The 21659-nt window shown below is 38.1% G+C and overlaps 1 protein-coding gene across 1 annotated transcript; it reads left to right on the forward strand.

Annotated features, from left to right (window-relative positions):
* The first annotated feature begins 416 nt into the window (after positions 1–416).
* Positions 417–21513, forward strand: NSUN7 (NOP2/Sun RNA methyltransferase family member 7). Its single transcript, XM_048302847.1, has 12 exons — positions 417–579; positions 4442–4801; positions 5343–5401; positions 6759–6889; positions 8073–8225; positions 9482–9665; positions 11242–11449; positions 12039–12182; positions 12730–12831; positions 13357–13474; positions 16740–16857; positions 18976–21513. Exons 2-12 carry the CDS (start codon positions 4489–4491, stop codon positions 19399–19401), a joined length of 1956 nt encoding a protein of 651 aa, XP_048158804.1. The 5' UTR covers positions 417–579; positions 4442–4488; the 3' UTR covers positions 19402–21513.
* Positions 21514–21659: the final 146 nt, after the last annotated feature.

Here is a 21659-nt window from a genome sequence, read left to right on the forward strand (position 1 = left end):
AGGTCCTTTCAGGGAAACCCCTGGAAGCACTTCTCCGCCACAACCCCCGTGCGTGCCGTTGCCACGGCGTCCTGTGCCTCCCGGTAGATGCCGCGGGGCGGGAGGGGCTCGGCCTGACCCCTGGGGATGGAGCCCGACTGCCAGGCCCTGCTCTGCGGTCCGTGGCGCTGCTGCGGCCCCACTGCGGCCCCGGTGCCCCGCGGCCACGGCGGCCGGCGGTACTGCGGTACTGCGGCCCCGGTGCCCCGCGGCCACGGCGGCCGGCGGTACTGCGGTACTGCGGTACTGCGGTACTGCGGCCCCGGTGCCCCGCGGCCACGGCGGCCGGCGGCGGGGCTGGCGGGGCCAGGGCGGGCGGAGCGCCCCCCGAGCACAGCGGGCGGCGGCGCCCCGGCCCCCCCGCAGCGGTGCCGCAGGTGCGTGTGGGGCGCGGCGGGGACGGGCGGGTGCGACCGACGGGCCGTGCCGGGGCCCCGCTGCCCTGCCCGGCATGGGGCGACCCCTGCCCGGCACGGGCCCGGGGATGGTACCCGCAGCCCCGCCCGTAGCGCCCCGAGGGAGCCGCAGGAGCCCGGCCAGGTACGAGTCCCGCGGCCCCTGCCCAGGCGAAGGGCAGTTGCGCTGCCCGCTACCACGCGGCTTTGGGGAACTGGTTGTGTGTTTCAGGGCCTTTCACTGCAGTGTTACAATGAACGAACGCTTTGCCTGTTTATACAAAGAAGCAGCTTTTTTGTTTGTTTTTGGTTTTTATTGGTTGTTCCCCACCCCTTGTATGCCTTTCCTGTGAGTCGACTTCAGCTCTTTCTCATAAATAAAGCGCAGTAGGGGAATGGTCTCGTGGCTGACTTGTTTTCCTGACTCTCACCAGTCTCTGGTGCCCTCCAGCTTGGCTGGCTGAGCTGGGGACAGCAGAGGCTTGGAAGCTCAGTGTCCGACAGTCGCACCGATGTTAGGAAGCAGATGCCGTCATGTGTACCCACAGAGTTAGCGAGACCAGAACTGCCGTGTATCTACGGCTGTCAAGGCTTTACTGTCTCTTGGTGTGCGTGGGGCCACGTCCATGCTCACATACCCACTTCTCATGGAGTGCCTGTTGATGTGAATCAGAACTGGGTGGTCAGGTTGCCTTCTGTACCTGATACAACACAAGTGCTGTGGGGCTGTTTGTTGTTTATCTCTTTTCCTTATTTGTAGATGCTAATGAAAAAGGTGATAACTGAGGAAATGGGAAAAATACATTTATTGGTATATAAACAAAGGAATTCGTGATTTTTATGGGGCGGTCTGTGTGTAAATCACTTGCTACGCTGTGCAGTGAATAAATGCCATAATTCTATCTGCTTGGGTTTATTAAGTCAAAGCTGGAGACATCCTTCAAACCAACTGATACAGTAGTTAACTTCCGCTTTAAATGAAGCTATGTGTAAAGTGGAAACATTATTTATTTCTTATTCGTAGGGATTGTGTGCCACAACTACTGTATTTGTCTAGTGCTGTTCATTATTGCAGAACAATACCGTCTGTGGACAATTTCACTTTAAGAACATTTGAATAAATAAATAAAATTTTTGTTCAGTTCCATCGGCAGGCATACTGGCTAAAAGGGTAGTGTATCTCTGGTGCTGGGAAGCAACGATTAAAATTGTTCTACAAACTTAAACCTTCCAGTCTTAAGACAGTTCTGTTTGGTGGGCATCCCATGAAGGTACATGACACATACCTGATGTGTTACTTTTCTCCAAATGGTTTAGGGAGTGGGACAAAGGTTAACTAAAATGTCTTGTTCAAGAGCTTCCCCAGAACATGAGAAGAAAGTCTTTGTTCTCTCTCACTCAAGTTCTCTTCAGGTGCCTTTCCAGTGAATTTCCTGTGGTTTTAGTTGTAGATGTGTTGAACACTTCAAATACAGAGCCTACCAGAGCAGCTGAGAGCTCCCCTCAATCTTTGAAAAAAAAAGTTGGGAAAAAATGTGAGTGCCTTCAGGCCTCCTACCTCACACTGCCTGGCTGTAAAGTAGTATAGTCCAACCTGAACTGTGAAGGCCATCCAGTTTTAGGAGAATGATGGCTTCCTTGGGACCTTGAGTGGTTTTTTTTCCCTGTCAACTGAGTAATCTGCTTGAGATCCACAAAGGCAGGATCCTTTCTCTCTTGTCTGGGAAGCTCTTTTTCCCAGCTGAGCTTTGTATTAATCCAGCTTGGTGTCCTCTGCTTGGCACAGCGTTCAGTAATTCAGACTGTGATTTGCAGTGCTGTGAGCATGCAGTGTGTCTGCACAGGGCAGAACACTGGCATCTCATCTTTATTAGGATGGCATTTATCTTTGGGGAAAGTACATTCATCAAATCATCCTAATAGCAGTGTGTCTTGTGGCTCAGCAAAAACGGCTTTGGCAAAGAAGTCACAAAGAGTAATTGGGAACTCTAAAAATCTACAAAATCCTTACACCACAGACATAGTTCACTTGCTACATATTCTAAAATGAAATATTTGCATTTACCTGGAGAAGAGGTTTGAGTTTCAGGTCCCTGAGATGGTGTCCATGATTCTGTGAAATCATACATACGTTTGCTGGTCAAATTAGTGTAAAAGATCATGAAAGCATTTATGCTTTTTTTCCTTTCTAAGCACAAGTGTTTCAATTTGGTTTGGGTGATCTGGTGCTTAATTCTAGTGAAGAATAGTGCTTTCTTTTAATAGCACTGCTTGTTCTGTTTCAATATGGCTTCATAAAATAAATTTATGTTTGCTCCATGGATCGATCACTGCTGCATGTAACAATAGGGATGCTGGAGCTTAACTCCTGCGAGAAGAAACTATTTGTCTGATGCTATAAAGCAACAGTAAAAGTTGCTTCTACAGGGTTAGCAGTTCCCAGTTTTGGAGAGCAAATCCTGGGGAAGGGGAATGAGATGTGGCCTCCTCCAGATGAGTTGCCAGAATTCAGGAAACCACACTAGTCCATTGTCTGCAGCATGCTGGGCTGGTCAGACACTGACTTGTGCTGGTCTTGGAGAGGGGGGAGGTGGGCTGAGTGTCACCTATGTTTGGGAAAGGGAGTTTGAATGGGGGAGTACTGGCTCAGCATGGAGCCTTTAATGGCTGCCTGCTGGAGAAGCAAAAGTTTGTGTTCCTCCCTTTGCCCCTCCAACCCTGTGTGCTGCCATCCTCCATTGCCACTATGTTTTTTTGTGATGGGGGGCAGGAAAGGAGAGAGGAGAAAAGGATTCTGAGCAAGTATGTCTGAACTGGGGAGAAGAGGTGTGTATTTTATCCTTAGTGATGTTGGGGATTGCAGGGGGAAAAAAAGCTTGAGAATTGTTGTACTGAACTAAATTACTACTTCTTTTGATTTTTAGACTGGCAAGTCCGTCCCCCCCCCCCCCCAATTCTGCTATTTTGTACTATTAATCCTAAAATATCCAGGACTCTTTGGCAGCAATGCCTAGATCCATGCCTGGCTTTTTGTTCTATAGCTGCTAAATTACTCGTAGTTCTCTTGTATTACTCTTCCCCAGTCCGGAAGACTAGTTTGATTTTCTTTTTTTTATCATTATTCTGTGTTTAAATTTGTTCTGGCTTCACCCACTTCTGAAGATTTAATCTGACTTCTGCATCTCCAGGCATTATCATAAATGCATGTTATAACAACCAGAGCAAGTAGGGTAAATCCAATACCTTAGGTACATTTTATGTGGAACTTTAGCATATTTTTGCATTCAACTAACACTGGGACTTTTTCATGTTCTTGAAGCTCTATTCCACCTTTGGGGAAGGTAATTTTTATTTTACTGTTTATGTAAGATTTGTAGAAAATTTAAGAAATGCACATGGGCTTGTGGAGAGTGGGATAATACCTCAAGAGACTCTCAGAATGGATTTCCTGCATTTAAAATTATGCTCTTTAGGTAATATGTTAAATACATTAACATTTAGGTGATGTCTGTTCTCCACTTTTAAGAACACATATGCAGTTTAGCGGACAAACATTTGGAATTCACTGCAACTCTTTTCAAGATGGTTCTTCTTTGGAAGACATGATGTCTGCTTTGAAATTTCAGTGTCTTTTTTATTAAAGGAGAATTCTTAGTAAGAGATACTATTCTGTCTGCAATAGTAATGTTTCTTATTAGACACAGAGGATCAGATCTCTGTGTATAAAGGACCAATGATTGTAAAGGACTGGCCTCTTTGAAACAAGTAACCAGTCTTTGCATGTGCATCGGTGAAAACAAATAATGTAAGAAAACTCTTATAAATACTTCTCTATGACGTATAAGATGATAGATATATAGAAGGATAGATGATACACATATATACATATTTGCAAGATTAGAGCCTGAAAAAGAAAATAAATTCTATTGAAAACCCTAGAAAGAAGGGAAAAGTGTATTTTAGTGAAAGAAAATTTCATGATTCAATACAAACTTTGTTTTTTGCAGAGGCAGCAGGATTGTGACTTATACTTACACAGTCAGCAACTGGAACAATGCCAGATTCTGAAAGTAAATTGGTGTCTTCACATGAGGTTGTTGTAAATCGTACTTCAGACTTGAGTGAAATGAAAATTCCAGCTGAAAAAAGATCTGCTGAAAAAAGAACAGTGACTCACGTTGAGAAGAATGGCTATCCTGATTCCATATACATAAATGCAGCTAAGATTTTTCAAGGCATTCATACTGAAAAGAGTAAGGATAGAATGCTTGTGCAGTATGGCGATAACTCAGAATCTCCCATGATGGCTTTTAAAGATGAGCATTCCAGGCGTGTATCTTATGAACTGGCTTTCAATGCTCTAAAATGTAAGTACAAAACTTGCCCAAGAATGGCCAACAGAAAGGATGCAGCAGAGAAAACATGGAAAAACAAATGTTCAGTGTCTACCTGACAGCAGAGATCTGGGGAAATTTTTGTTAAACTGCAGGTTGTTATGGCATCACAGATTCATAGAATATTCTGAATTGGAAGGCACCTACAACGATCATCAAGAATGGCCCATAAGGGGATTGAAGCCACATCCTTGGTGTTATTAGCACCCTGCTCTGACCAGCGGAGCTCATCTCAGTGGTTCTTTTTGGATCCTAATTATGGATGAACATTTGCATTTACTAGACTACTCATATCCCTCAAATCTTTAAATATAGCTAAGTGTTATTAGCAATTGTGAAATCAAACCCTACTATTTTTCATGTAAATGAATTACATAGAGTTGCTATGTTGGTGATTGAATTTGCCCTCAATTTTCATGATGTTTAAAATTACAATTCGGTGACTTACAAGATTTACTTCCATAGAATCTTGTAGATAGTGGCATAAGTTGTCAACATTTTCTCTTTTTTACAGATCAAGATCTTCTTGAACAAATCTTGTTAGATAGTAGTGCTTACCCATGCTACTCAATAGTAAGTGAACATTTTTGTGAGGAATTTTTATTTTCTGTGTTGATGTAATTAGTGTATTTTCTGAGGATTCTACAACAGTCTTCAAAACAACCTTTGTTGTTTTGAACTACATGACCACCTTAGACTGAAATATTGCTGACCTTTTAACATAGTTGTCTAAAGCATCCATCTCCAAAGTACGTTGTGAGATTCTGTTGCACCTTATTGCTGGGAGTCAAACCTTCAAAGACAAGGTGGGAGAGCAACCCATGAACTTTTACTGCAGTGTAGTACTTGCTCAGTGATATTGTCCATGTCCATGTGCTTTCCTTCCCAGCTGTGTCCCCTTGTGAGCAGGGAAAAAAAATGTTTCCTTCCTGTCCTTGGGAGCTGGAAAACATGGAGTGAACCCCATCAGACAAAAAAATGCATTGACCCCGTGTTTCATTTCCTGGGCAAATGGTACTGTATACAAATACTGTACTAGCAAAAACTGATCCAGTTTACTCTCTCAACATGTTTTCCTGCTTTGACATGGAAAGAAATTCTAGAGCTGGCAGAATATTCTGCTGTTCCTTCCAGTCTTGTTTGATGCCTTTGAAAATTGCAAGATAAACTTGAGCTGATACTGGTTGTGGAGGTTGATGTGAGCAAGCAAATGATCTAACACATTTATCTTTGCCTTATTTTTGCAAGGAAGCAAGACTTTCATGCTAACATTTTGTGTTTGGTGGTATTTCCCTAATAACTTGAGTTTTCTAACTAATTTTGGTCATATTTGTGAGAAGGTGAGAATTTTAGAAGGCATAATAACTGTAAGAATTTAATGTAAAGAAGTAGACAGTAGTAACTGAAGTGCAGTAATTATTGTCCTTAAGCAGGAGATGCTCCCTGGTTTAAACATTTAGACAGAGAAAGGAGATTTTGTATATATCCCAAAAGTAGAAGGGTTATTATAATTGAGTATATTGGTTGCTACACATGGAAGAATCCCACAAGAGAGGAATTGATAGACAAGAAGTTTTTGTGAGCTTACCTATTTAACAAACTACTTAATGAAGAGAAAATAATTTCAAAGTTTCAATTCTGATAACATTAGAAGTTAAGATACAGTATTTTATCTGTGTGCATGGAGAATGTTTTTAATTTTGATAATCTAAATAATTTACAAGTTGTGTATTTGAGTTTTTAAAAAAATATTTTTTAAAGAAGTGTTTTATTAACTCTCCAAAAGGAATTACTTTCCTATTCTTACAAGTAAGCATTTAAGGGTTTTTAATGCCTTTTACATGGGAGACTGCTGTTTGATATGGATCTTTTTGCAGAAGTAAGGCATGCTTTGGGTCACTTTCTCCATCCAGTTGCTTTTCTCTTGCAGCCAGATGAGTTAACCAGCTTGCTTGTTGTGATGCTTTATGACCTACAAGACCGAAAGTTTCAAGAACGAAAGATTTTTGATGAAGATGAACTTGTAGCAGAAGTTCAGGAAGTAGGGCAATATTTATACAGGTATATGTGCAAAGAGCTATTTTTTGTTGATATATATTAGCAAAAATGAAGATTTGTATTATCAGTGCCTTTTAAAAGTAATTATTAAACATGTCTTTCATCCTAAAATTTTGTGGGCTTTTTTTTTTTTTTTTTTTTTGATGAGAGCCTAGTTTGGAGGCAAACTTTCATATTTATGTATTTATGAAAAATACAGGTAAGAAACCATCCTTATATTGTGGATTATTTTTCAGGCGTCTTATCTTACTTGTCATTGTCAAAACTATTTTTATACAGTTCTAGCAAAGAAATTAAATATTCAGTAAATATTCATAAATGCAAGTGTAATACATTCAAGAGGTCATGGAATGGAATAACATCTGTCTGTTTAGCAGCACTTTTACTATGAAACTTTGTTAAATATTTATTATTTTAAATAATTTGAACAAAAACCCAGAATGCATAAAATAAACATTTTAATATTTATTATTTCTTCCATCAGTCAGTTGATGAACTCAAAAGGCATTTATTAGACAAAATTGTGTAGCTTCTGGATTTAGAATGGCCCCAAAAGTTCATGAATCTCTTAAGTGCAAGGTATTTCTGGAGGGCAGTAAGTAATATACCTGAAGTAGTTCACCAGCAATATTTATTTACTTTGAATTATCATGTATCAGGAGTGTGCATGAAGCTTGTGGGAAGAGAACACTGGAAATATTTTCTCTGACATTTTCATGTAATAATAATAAAAGTGATTCCTGGTTGCCATCATAATTGTATTGTTTCTGTACATGTTTAGAGATCAGCTGTCATGAAATGCTCATTCTGCACATATATGTATTTACATTTTTAAACATGCAAATGAATCTGATGGTTGTATTCCATACATTGCAGTTCCAAAACATACTGAGATTTTTTTTTTAGCTGTCTGGGAAAATGGATGTATTTGAGAGTCACCAGTCCTAATTCCAGTCCCACCTGCTTTTAAATAAAATAATCTTAGCTATTGACTACCACCTTGCATCTACTGTTGTGTGGGGTAGAAAATGTTCTGTAACTCTGTTTCCTGTTGCAGCTTGCAGAATGAGATGTCCCTTTTGGATTTGGTTTCTGAGCAAGATGGTATTGTAACAGAAATATTGCATGCTAATAGCTGATGAAAACATTTATAAAACTTATTAAACTTGTGACTATGTTTTTATAGTTATAGAACCAAATTGGCAGCTGCACTAGCACGATGTCGCATCAAACATGATGCTCTTTCAATTGAATACTTTGTACCAGAAACCATATGGAAGCAGGAACAAAGGGCCTCTGCTTTACCTGTCTGTGTTTGGATAAACACATTTAAAATCAGGTAAGGTCTTTAAAGTATCATCTGATATTGATGTTTTTACACATTAAGTGATATAATTTGCTACATACTTGTTTTAGAATTTCCAGGTTATACTATTACCAGTAATTTAAAGTGCTTACAGGAAATTCTGCTTAGTCTAGTGCTATTGTGTTATATTTTTTTGTAATTTTTATATATTGCAGTAGTGGTATTTACACACTGTAAAAAGGTCGTGAAACAGTTCTTCTTACTATTCTGTTGCTTGTGTGGGTCTTTCACCAAATAAATGAGGAAATAAAGTTAGAAAAAAAAGTAGGTGAGTTAACCTGGTGCCAAAAAGAGGAGAAAATGCCTTTAAAAGTGGGTATATTAATGTAAACCATAATATTGGCAAAGGGTGTTAAGACACAATACTTAAACCTGCTGTTTTTTCAGTTAGGATAGTATAAACTTGAAATTAAAATACATTTTTAAAAATCCCTATATTCTGGAGGCTACTATATTTGTATATTTATACTTGTTCCCAGTTCTGTACTAACTGATACATGAACCATACCAGATTGTCCTGTTATAGACAGGTAATCCATTTTATAATGTTTTCAAGAATTTTGTTTTACTACTCTTGTCTGGACCAGTGTTCAGTGCTTAGGTTATAGGCTCGTCAGGATAATGTATTTTATTTCGGTTGTGACTTTGGAACCCTTAAATAAGACTGAAATAAAAGCTGCTGCATTCATCCCATGTTTAATGTACTGTATAAACTTATGGTGCTGTCTGAAACAGCATTTCAACAAACATCTCTTGCTGTATATACCTTTAAATTTTTATGATGTTTGAATTGCTAACCTCAGCAGTTATGCCTTCATTACGTTTACACAAGGATTCTTTCAGTTATCAGCCATTAAAATTATTGGTGAGTTGGGCTAGATTGAAAGCAATTGAAAGAACTAAAACATTCCAGCAGTAAATTTACTACAGTGTCTCTTGAGCACATGGACATTTCTGTTTTGATGCTTTGAATCATCCTCTGGAGACACATATCTCTTTCTTAATTTATTTTATCAGACTTATTAACTTAATTGTTTCAAACCAGAATTTACGTGCCTAGTGTAGAATAAGTTTCCCTCCTGCATTAGACAATATGGCATTTTATACCTATATATATATGCATATGTATACACACACACTAACAGAAGTAAAAAATTCACATAATCAGTGTGAACTATGTTGCTTAAGTAACTCTTGTATATTTAATGGTCAGAGTTGTATGTTAACAGCCTTGAAGATGTTATCAAAGATTTGGAGATGAAGGGACTCACAAAGGTTGAATCTGTGTCAGACTTTGACCATTACACGTTTGCTGTGGACCAACATTGCCACGATGTATTGGTTTTTCCTTCCTCTCTTAGAGAAGAACTGCTTAATTTAGATCTTTTTGCAGATTGCAAACTCTTACTGCAGGTGAGTTGATGTTCAGCCTTGAGTCCGATGATCTACAAATTGAAGTAATTGCTTTGCATTAGAAAGAGGTTGTGTATTGTGTGATGATTCTATTAAACCAGTCAGGCAGCAACAAACTCTAATAAGGTTTTGGACATTTGTAATAATTAGAAGGTTACAAACTGATCCACTTACCTAATTTAGCATACAAATGTCAATGCTTATAATTGATAGCTACAATTAAGTTAGTAGAATGTTTTAAATTTAATCTTAAAGCTGTTGAACTACATATAAAAAGTGGTCAAAAGAGGCAGTCTCACTTCTGAAAATGTGAGGAAAGTTTCAGTATAACTCCATATGCTTTCCCCCAGTTAGTAGATAGTGATATGATACTGTAATATTTCTTCCTCTTCGAATGCATGTTTATGATGGAATGATCACACTTCTTTGTATTTTGTGCCATGTGGTTCCTAGATCTCCATATCTCCCACTAGTCTTTTTCCTGACTTGTCATCATTAGACTCCCCAGTGAAGTTTGGTGGGAGGTTTCTTTTGCGGAGTGGTGGTTTGCAGTAACCATGCAACAGCACAACCACGAATTATCTGAACTGTCTGATGATTCTTGAGTGCCTAGCAGAAATATTTTGACCAGCATTTTCACTAGATGCTTGGCATTGTCTGCAAACTTTACCCTCAAAATGTATCGCACAACTTAAAAAGGGATTCAATATTCAATACATTTCAGTATGTAGATTTTTAAAATAGAATACGTAGAGAAAAGAACTATACATGAGAGCCCTGTACGTAATAGGAACAAATTCTGAGTATTACTACCTAAAAGTATTCAAAATAAGTAAATAACACCATCAAAACCTCCATCTCTATGGTGGGGTAGGGTGGTGCTTGAATGCTGTGTGTACATAGACAATGATGTGAACTTGAAGGCTTAGCACTTGTTTTTTTTTCCCTTTCCATTTATCATCAGTTTGTAAAATTTGGTGCAAGACCTGGTATCTGTGGTCAGTTTCTTCACTCCTTTTTAAGTAATTTGATAAAGTTTTCTCTTAATCACCAGTGGTACAAGAGCATTTACTCTTGTGGAGTGGTCCCTGTGTTTTCTGCATTCCAATCTGCCTCTCTGTTGTTCAAATTCAGCAGAATCTTGATCTTTGATCTACAAGGGTAACATTTCTCTTGTAATTTTCACCAAGAGCTATGTGAACAGTTTTGCATTTCTCTGTTAAGCTGCCTCAGAGGATGAATTCTGCCTGAATTGTGGCCTTTTTGTCTTTTCTGGAACAGGCTGTTGCTAGGAGTTCCTCCTTATGGCGATGATACGTACTTTCTTTTCACCTACAGATATTATGCTTTTTTATGTCTTATTTAGAATTAAGTTATTTAAATTTATTGAGTGACAGCTTGGTTTTGTAATTAATTTAATTCTGTATTTGTAGATAGCCCTGATGAGATTTTTTCCTCCCTTCTTTCCCATTTGCTGTGAAAACAATGAAATACTTTCCTAATTTGGAAAGAAGGTTGGCATTCAAAGAAACCAAAATAGTTGGTCATACTTTATTTTTGTGTCATTGTTTTGTAGGATAAGTCTCGCAGCCTCGCTGTACACTCCGCACAGGCGCTGTTGAGTGAAGGTGGTGACATTATAGTGGCTCACGTAGGTTCCCATCTGACCATTGCCCATATGTCAGTGCTGACAAATCACAGCATGTCCACAATTTTTGTTTGTGGTGTGAAATCTTCAGCAAGAGAAGAACTGAGGAACAGTTTCAGTCATATGGGATGTGAAAGTAGGTGCTAAAACAGTCGGTATGCAAAAAGTATTGTAATACAAGTGTTTGTGATATCTGTAAATATGGACTAATTCTATCAGAATTCAGAGATCCCCTCTGGAAACTTGGGGATGGCAGTAACAACTTTTTTCTCACAAAGTGGGCTGATAGCTCTTCAGCTACAGTCATATCAATTGCAGTCTAACTATATCATAGATGCAAGCTCCTGAAATGTCGGTGAATTTTTCCATTGAAGTAGCAGTTGGTGTAACTGGTAGCTGGGAACTTTTGGTGTTTGGGCTGTTGCTTTAAGTCTGATTTCCAGTTGTCTGAAAGTGTTAATCCAAAACACATGCACTTGTCCAGTTTACCCGGAGGACACAATCAGGACAGAATGCAGTAAGACTGCAACTCCATTAACTGTCTTTTCAGTGGAAGATGCAGCCCTTCAATCTGTTTGAAATCCATAGGCCGTACATCGGATGATCTGAATCTAGCAGGCTCTAGCTCTGTCGAATTCAGTGTAATACCAGAGTCTCTTCACCTGTATCACCTGTAGGCAGGCTTGCTTGCAGCCTATAACTGTTGAGTTTTTCCTGTTTTTCAGATATTCAGTTGTTACATGAAGACTTTACTGAGCTTGAACCAACAGACCGAAGACTTCAAAAGGCAAAAGTTATTTTGCTGCTACCACAATGCTCTGGACTGGGTGTTGGCAATCCAATGGAGTTTATTTTAAGTGAGAACAGAGGTAACTTTTGATGCAATATCTAGCTCATGCTTTCTGGTAGAAATAGATTCAGGTATTGTGGTCTAGACAGTGTAGGTGCTCCAGTAAATGGTGTAATTTTATTAAAAAAACCTTCCTTATTTTAATTACTATAGAACATATATATTAACTTGCATAATTCTGTGACTGCTTCAGGTTGATAGTATGTAAGTTTGAGGGTTATTCTGGGGAGCAGAGTGTGTATAACTTTTTTTTTAAGTAAAAGGATCATAGGCAAAAATTTATTTCAAGATACCAACATGTATATAATTTTCCATTTGATTACATTCCTTGACTGTTTGTGTAAGTCCTTTCACTGTACAATTTTCATTAACTAGAAGCAAATAAGAGGCACCATGAATTACAGGTAAAGAAGTAAAGCAAATAAATCAGGCACTCCTTGGTATTCTAATTTGTAAAACCTACCTTCCCACTGCACCAGTAACAACCAGGTCTGCTTCTGCAAACAACTGAATTTTCAGACATTAATACAAGTTGGAAGACTAAATTTACTACTCTCTGCTTTTAGATGCAGGATTGCTACAAGACCTTTTCCAGGGATTTGTGTCTGAGGATAAACTCAGTATTCTTGCTGAGAGGCAGCTTAACGAGTTGATTCATGCACTGAAATGTAAGTGTGCTAGTTCCCCAATTTCTGGGAAGACTTTGCACTATCAATTCCACTGTACTATCACCAGTTTTAATATAGTTAAAAATACACTGATTACTCTATTAATTAACAATAAGCATGTAACCAACCCCCCTGAATAATGATTTCCTCCATGAAGGTTTTTCTGTGTCCTGGTATCCACCAGACATTAATACAGCATTCTTCAGTATTGTGTAGAGAACTGGCTTATGGCTTAGTCATACTCTGCTTTGGAAATTCTGCAAATGTAGTCTGACTCCATCTGCATGCTGCCACTTTTTTCCTCTCCTTTGGTAGCTGTGTGAAAAGACTGGAGACAGCTTTGACTTTGTGCTGAAATCTGCAAATATTTGAAAATATTTTAATTATTTATGAACACTAGAGATTGGGAGGATATTTTTACTGGTAAAAGTGACATAATTTTTATGATGCTTTCAATCCTTACCAAACCACTCTCTGTATGAAGAATCTGAAGAGTAAAAATTTTTTTCTGTTTTTGTTTTGTAGTTAACAAAGTACAAGCTATTGTTTACTGCACTTGTTCAGTTTATCCAGAAGAAAATGAACTAGTAGTGAAAAAAGCACTGGAATCTGGAGTGGAGGGAGATAAAGCACGACGATATAGGTACAGAATGAGTAGTTTTATCCATGAAAAAATTAAAGTATGACTTTAAATTGTAGCATAATTCTTATTCTAGACTGATACGTATCCTGCATGAAATTAAAATAGCTTTTGCTGCCTGTCATGCATTCTTTCTGTTTATGAGAGTACTTAGCAGTATTCTATTGACTTTTTCATCTAATATTTTTGTCCATCTGAAAATAAAATGGGGGAAAAGCATGACTGGTTGGAAATAACATTCTTCAGTTAGAGCTATTGCTATTGTTGTATCAGTATTCAGAGAATGAAACTAGTTTAAAATAAAATGGAGACTAGAAGTCAGGTAACTTGCTAGCATGCTCGCAGCTTCTGATGTAGAATGATCAATTTTAAAGGAAAAAGGAATTGAATCTTAAATTGTAGAAATAATACAGAAGAACAAGAACCCTTGCTGAAGGATTGCTCATCACTATTCAGATGAATGACTTCTGGGAAGGACAGGTCACAGTAAGAGATCATCCTGTGCAATCATGGCAAATACAAATATATATGAAAAAAGTATGTATGCTGTATACTTCATATGCAGTTATAACCTGTTAGCTGTCACCCCTGTCAGCCAGAGGAATTGTTAAAAGACTGATGGGTGTTTTCTGGATTTTCCTTTCAGTCACACTAGATAAATGCAAACACTTGGCACTCAATTGCACATAGATACAATAGTGGATTACAGGATGGAGGTTTAAAAGAGTTTATGTTGTAAAAAGCACAGGAAAATCATACTCGATTTTTAGATTTTATATTACCTTAGATGATGTTAATAGCCTGGCTATCAAAGGGACAGGTACTGTGACTCAAGATACCCAATTAAATTTGGCATGATTAAAATGGTAAACATTAATTTTGGCCAGTCCAAAGAATGTTTAAAAGTTTTATGTTATTCATAAGACGAAGTGCAACAAAGTGCATATTTCTTGAAATTCATTGATAGAAAATAGCAGCCTGCTCGATTTTTTTTACACTAAGTGGGATAAAATCAGGATATCTCTTGCCAATGATGGTGTGCTGGACCAAAAGCATTTATGGACTCTTGCTTGTGTTTTCCTTCAGAATATGAAAATTTCTGGAGTCTGTCTTGACCTCTGTGCAGCTATTACTCTGTGGGGAGAACTTGGGGGACCTTGGAATGTAATGGTCTCCAAATTAGTTGAACACAAATTATATGTAAATTCATAACATATGAAAGAATTTTTATTTAAAAAATAAAGTTCTTGGAGCTTTAATTATTTTATAAAAAATTGCCCCTTGCACCTCCCATCCCCAAAAAGCCAAACCAAAATCTGTTCACTGTTTTGCAGAAGCGTCATGAATCTTGTCAAACCACCAAAGCATACTTACACTTTCAAAAAGGCAATCTTGGATGGTAAGAAAAGGACAGTAACATTCCATTAGGATTTTTTCAGACCTGAGCAAATTTGTGACTGAAGATTGATTGAGCTTCATAAATGAAAATTTCAGATTCAGTTCCTCCTTCACTGTCATGTGGTGTCTTGTATGTTTCATCATAGTCCTTGCTACAATGAAGATGCATACAATAAACCAGCATGAACAGAGCACTAATAGAACACCATAAATAAAATTTATAGAGTAATTACGCTTAGGATGAAAGCTCAAGCCATTTAAGATGCATGTACTACTTAAAAAAATTCCTTTTACACTTTCCTTAGAATTAATTAGAGAACTTATTTGCCTAGAACAGTGCAGTATAGAATGAAAGGCTGTTGCAGAGTTACTAGCCCTCATGTTCACAGTAGTGTCTTTGAGAGACAAATCATAATAAAACTTCTTGTATGATCATCAAAGATCTGAAATACTGAATATTAATTCCCTTTTCCAAGAAAATTGAGGGCTTTCAGGAAACTCTTACAACAAATGTGTTCTGAATTACTCTGCAGGACGGAAGTGGTGCTGAATGAAATAAGGCTCTGTTGGAGTTTTGAGGTCACACAGCTAGTCTTAGGGCTGTGCAGTTTTAAGGGTGATTTCAAACATGTACGTACTGGCTAAGCTGAGCTTCCCTTCAGGATATGACGGTTTATAGCAACAGCTTTACCTAAAGTAAGGGTACACATGGCAAACAGGTGTGTATAGAGAGGAGTCTAAACCACTCATGCATTTCTCTTTGGCCTATCAAATTTGAATTAACTTCTGCATCATTTTTCAGGGTCATTGAAGGTGAACAGTAACTTATATACATCAATAAATGATTACCACTGAGGTTTTTTTGCCTTGAATAAGCTGATCTAAAATCAAAAATCTGTGTCATAAGACATAAGTTTTATTTCGTAATGCAAGGAGGATGTAAGCCTTGTAGCCTGTTTTATCAGGTTCCAAGGGACATAGAAAAAAAATCTAGATTGTGGTGAGAACTTGTAAAAAACCAATTTTGCATACTTCCCATTAAAAATGAACTAGCCAGCCAAATCAGGATATTGCTTTCAAATATTGAATACCTTTCTCTGTAACCATCTTTGAATAAAGCTCTGTCGCTAGAGGGTTAGTAGAGCACTAAGGAGTCGGACTCTATCTTACAGTCCTCAGTGAAGAGGAGGGGGTTATAATTCCAAAAGGACATTTTGATAGTGTTTTTCTGTACTGAGACAGCTTAGTACTAGTTTGCCAGTCTTGTGAGCCAAGTCCTTGAGACTGCTTTGTAACAACCAAACATTCCTGGAATACAAGAACAGGAGAAGAAGCTAGTTCTTCCCTCCCTACTGATGCACTGCAAAACTGTAAAATTGGAGAAACAGCACTCAATTATAACAAATAGCAAAGTTTGGTAACCTAAGACTTTTAGCTTACATAGATATATTTTTTATTATGAGCACATATAACTCAAAGTCAACACCTCTACAATTTCTGCAAGCTGCTTAGTGTTTTCAGATAATTCCCCAACTTCATGGACAACTTGATAACTCAGTAATTGCACACCTGAGAAAGAACATAATTTTTCATTGTCTTAATACGTATTTATTATCTGGTGATTAATTTACTTAATAACTTGGGGAAAAAAAAGGAATTATTGAAAAAAATGGAAAAAACCCAATTAATTCTAAAAAGAGGAATTCTCATGCCTTTCTTGAATTGCAGTTTTTAAAAATTAAGATAAAGCTATGTTATTGAAAAACATAATTTGAAAATTACTTCTAATTACATTTTTCTAATGTATCCTTGCTTATTTCCTTTTATATTCTTAGATATTATTTTCTGGTCTTCCATTTCTTTTTTACAGGCTTATTCCTTCTGTTTTTTCTACTTGCTCCAATTCAGAGGCTTCCACTGAAATGTTTTTCAAAATGGAGCCATCAGAAATTTCCAGTGGTTGTTTTCTAGCTGTTCTACAGAGAGAGGTAAGCTAGGAAAATAACCATTTAAAATCACTTTACAGAAGATGAGTACTGCAGTTTTCCACAAAAGAATAAATGAAATGGAATGTTTGAAATAAAATTCGTGGCTGCTCTTTAGTTGCCTTAAAACCAAAGGACAGGTGAGCAGTTGAAATGTGCTGCTACTGGAGTTTTATGCTGAGCACAGCTTTACAAGGTGTGCCTGTTTTTCTGGAGCTGTTCATGATCAGAGCAGGCCCTTGATCCAAGTTAGTGCCAGGAACATCTAGAGGAAATATATTGCTATTATCACACTTTGGAATGAAATACACAGCTTGATTAGATTCATGATAAATGGTGTGTCTAGTAAATGTATTTGTTATATAAATTACCAAGATTTTCCAGTATCCAAGCAGATGAAATCTTAATCCCTATGGGTGACGCTATTGTAATTTGAATAAAATATGTATGAATATGTTTCCTTCCCAAACTAAGGCATATGCAAATCTGGCTTGAAAGGCAGGGGGCTTTTGCTGAGTAAACGGAAAAGTCTTGGCACGATTCCTGAGGAGAGGCCTTAAAGGGCTAGTTTGCATCTCTGAGTATCAACATCTTCTTCTTGTCTCTGAGAAAAGCATGGATTTATTCCACCAAAAGAGAAAGGGTGTGGGGATGAACTAATTAGAATTTCATTGCAAATTAAAGATAGGAGATCTTGTTTGGTTTTTTGTACCATTTTCTGTCATACTGTGATTAAAGTGCTTGGAAAAAGGTTGCCTCTTGGGGGAAGTTAGAAGATTTTATTAAGAGTAAGAGAATTACATACGAAACGCCTTTCAAGTTACCTATCATTGACCTCTTCTTTACAATATTAAATATTTTTAACTTGGTCTGAGTTTTAGTTAATCATGCTATGTGCATCTCTCTACCATATTGTCTCTCTCCAGAGAAACAAACACTTTTGTTGCAGGTTGTTAATTCGAGTAATTTTTTTGGGTCAAATTCTAATACAAAGAATATAGTAAATATAATAAGTAATAATATATAATAAATAATACAAAGCAATTTCTCCAATGGCCAGTTTTTAGGTGATTCAGGAAATGAACATTTTCCACAAAGTAGAAAACATGTACTTATAATTTAAACTGAAATTCCTTGTTTACAGAAACCTTCTTCTTAGCTAGTTGTAAATAGTTTCTTTCCAATTGTTTCTCTTTATATACTTAGATGTTGACCTGGTTCCTAGTTTGGGAGTTCCTTATGTATTATGAGCAAGAACTTTCATTACTGTAAAAATTATTCATGTTTAATGTTACTGGTATTTCTGTATTTTAGTAACTATTTCTGATACACACACATGTAATGGATATGTATGTTCTTACAGACACATTACAGAGCAGGTCAGTGTGGGAGTGTGCTGCTTTTGGCTGGGGTAGAGTTAATTTTCCTCACAGTGACTGGTGTGGGCCCTGTGTTTTGGATTTGTGCTGAACACAGGGTTGATAACACAGAGATGTTTTTGTTACTGCTGAGCAGGGCTCACACAGAGCCAAGGCCTTTTCTGCTTTTCATACAGCCACACCAGTGAGGGAACTGGGGGTATGTGGGAGGCTGGGAGGAGACACAGCCAGGACAGGTGACCAGAACCAACCAAAGGGATATTCCAGACCATGTGACATCATGCTCACTGTATAAAGTGGGGGGAAGGAGGAGGAAGGGGGATGTTTGCAGATATGGCACTTGTCTTCCCAAGGAACCACTGTCTTTATCTTAAACCAGCAGTTCCCTGGCTTTACTCTTCCAGTTCTTTCCCTGATCCTGCTGGTGGGGGAGGGAGTGAGCAGCTGTGTGGGGTTTGGTGACCAGCTGGTTTTAAACACAAGTCAGACACACACTACAGAGCCCAGAATTGAGTTTCCCCTCTTTGGATCACTAGAGAAGAAAGTCTCTGAAGAGCAAATGCTCCAGTACCTCTTTACACAAGTCAAGTTCTTAATTTTGTGAATAAATAGTTTGGTTAGCATTTATCACATGTGACTTAAGTCCTTATGCTAGATTCTGTTGTCTTTTTCTCATGGAGTAAATTCTGAGGAGCTCTGTATTGTGGCTTAGATTTGTTGTTGTTTCCTTTATAATTTTCAGAAAAATACTTCTAAAAAGGTGTCTGCTAAAGACATTTTGGCTTCTGCTGCAGCAAAAGGACTACTAGATGGCATTGTTGAAGAAAAACCAAAAGAAGAGGTGAAAAAGCAGAAAGTAAAACGACGTCGACGTAAGGTTACTGCTAGTGATAGTAAGCCAAAAGCTGCAAAGCTCCTTCACCGCCAAACTGGAGCTAATGTTAAGGCTGAAGTTTCTGTGTCTAAAGCAGCCAGTAAGATACAAGAAAAGCATGTGTGTGTGTGCCGAAAAAAACCAGCCAGTAACATACAAGAAAAACATGTGTGCCACACAAAAGCAGCCAGTAGCATACAAGAAAAGCGAAAAAAAGCAGCCAGTAACACACCACAGAGGACTGTGCACCGAAAAAAAGCAGTTAGTAACACACCACAGAAGACTGCACACTGAAAAAAAGTAGTCAGTAACATATCACAGAAGAATGTGCACCAGAAAAAAGTAGTCAGTAACATACAACAAAAAAACGTGCACCAAACAAAAGCAGTCAGTAACATATCTGTGCCTAAAGCAGTCAGTAACATACAGCAAAAAAATGTGCCCCAAACAGAGAGCTGTGTTCAGCTGAAGAAATCTGTGAACCCTGATTCACACACAGCCCTGTGGAAAGTGCTGGAGCACACATCTCATCTGTCACCTCTGGGCAAGGCGTATAAGAGACAGACACCTGCTCGAAAGGCATGTGCAGAACAGAACAGGGTTTACTGAAGCCCCCAACCATCACCTTGCCTCCACTGGTAACACCATATGAAAGGTTGTAAGGAAACAAACCCAGGGTATCAACTTACCATTGCTTTCATGGCCAGACTAGAGCACAGTGGTTGGATATTTCCACTACCCCGGTCAAAAATGGTCAAGCCAACTTGGCTGTATGAACCTTCAGACTCTGCCCTCCCTTTGTAAAGAAGGTAAAGATTCCTGTATATTAATCAATACTCTGACATTACAGTATATTTTTATGCAAGGATAATCTGGCCTTGGGAAAAGATATATTATGGGCTATTTATGTAGAAATATCCATGTTAGATAGTAACTTTTAATCCAATAATCACACTTTAATGTGAATGGAGCTCAGCTGCCTAAGGCTGATAGACTGGTGGGGGCAGTGAGGTCAAAAAACTACAGCCTCTAGCTACACACTTTAAAGTGACAAGTTAAATCATACACCCAACCCCCCACCATGATCTAAATCTGTACAAGTGATCAGTTTCAAATTGATGTTTTTAAAGTGAGATTGAATTTTTTGAAGTGGCTTTTTTTTTACAAATGCTAGATACCATTTTTGTGAGTTTCCACTTAGGACTGATGCATGGAAAATAAGCCTTGCAGAGTAAGCCTGTTAGCTCACTTTTATTTCTAAAACTAGATGTGAACTTTTGTACAGGAAAGTGGCCAAGTACATTTAAGCCCCTGCATAGACTTTCTAGTACTTGCTCTCTTGGTTTCTACTTAAGTGTTCATTGAAATATTATTAACTGTGAAAAATTGATAAAACATTCTCATGCTAAAAACACTGAATTGTCATAATGTCACATCAGACTGTCATGGTTCATAACTGCTTTTTATCAATTTCTTAACATAAACAGTTCTTAGTTGAAAAGAGCTGCTACTGTCAAAGTAACATTTTTATAAATGTTACTGCAAGTCAGCTGAATAATGACTGGACAAAAAGTAGTTGACTGTCTTTGGAAACAGCCGTGGGCTTCTAAGCTGCTCCCTCTTGCTAGCAAAGACAAAATAAAATAACTGTAAAATATCTACGATTGTCTTATAATCTGAGGAGAGGATAAAGGGAGGCACAGAGATACTTTTAACAACAAATCTGATTTGTATTTGGAACTTGTGAAAATGAAATAGAGAGAGCACAGCAATATAGAAAGGCAAAGGTAGCTGTGGCCCAGAAGAGAAATTTTCCTCCAGGCAACCATTTCAGATACTTGGGAAGAGTGTTGCTAGGAGTAGACCAATGTAGTCTGGAACTTAACTGATTTGACATACGGGTCTGCATTGAGACCCACCCAGAGAAAATGTTATAACATCTCTATTTTTTCTTCACTCACATCAGTCAGTGTCACTGGATCAGCAGTACCTTTTAAAGAAAGGATGTAAATGATATTACACCAGCAGTGTAGACAGCTGGCTCTTGTTCATCAGATAAATATCCTTGCTTCACTGAATCAGTGAAAATTTCTTTTAGCATTTTAATCTGAGCCAGCTGTCCTACACAGACATCCCTCACCTTCTGCATATCCCTGTGAGCAATCCATGCTCCTTACCCCTTCCAGTGACATGGTGAATTCTGCTCTTACTTCTGAAGAAACTTGTAAGGATAGATTTAGATCTGTACACATGCCATGTGTAGAAGTGGAAAAAAAGAAATTCTTATTGTATTTCAAAACCATTTAGGAGGAGAAGAGATTCTGCATGTTGGACACTAAGGAGATTTTTTTTTTCCCAATATAGTTGTTAAATGCTTAAAATAAACTTAAGAGCTTCTGCAGTTAATGATTTTTTTTTTTTAATTGAGATCTGTATCATTCATTATTAAAGTTAAAATTACTTGAAAAACAACATACACGTGTCTAATAACAGGATTTCTGGGCTACTTACATATAATATATGCCATGATGTCCCACAGCTGGCCTCATCTT

Source organism: Corvus hawaiiensis, chromosome 5 (genome assembly GCF_020740725.1).
Source record: "Corvus hawaiiensis isolate bCorHaw1 chromosome 5, bCorHaw1.pri.cur, whole genome shotgun sequence".
Taxonomy (NCBI): domain Eukaryota; kingdom Metazoa; phylum Chordata; class Aves; order Passeriformes; family Corvidae; genus Corvus; species Corvus hawaiiensis.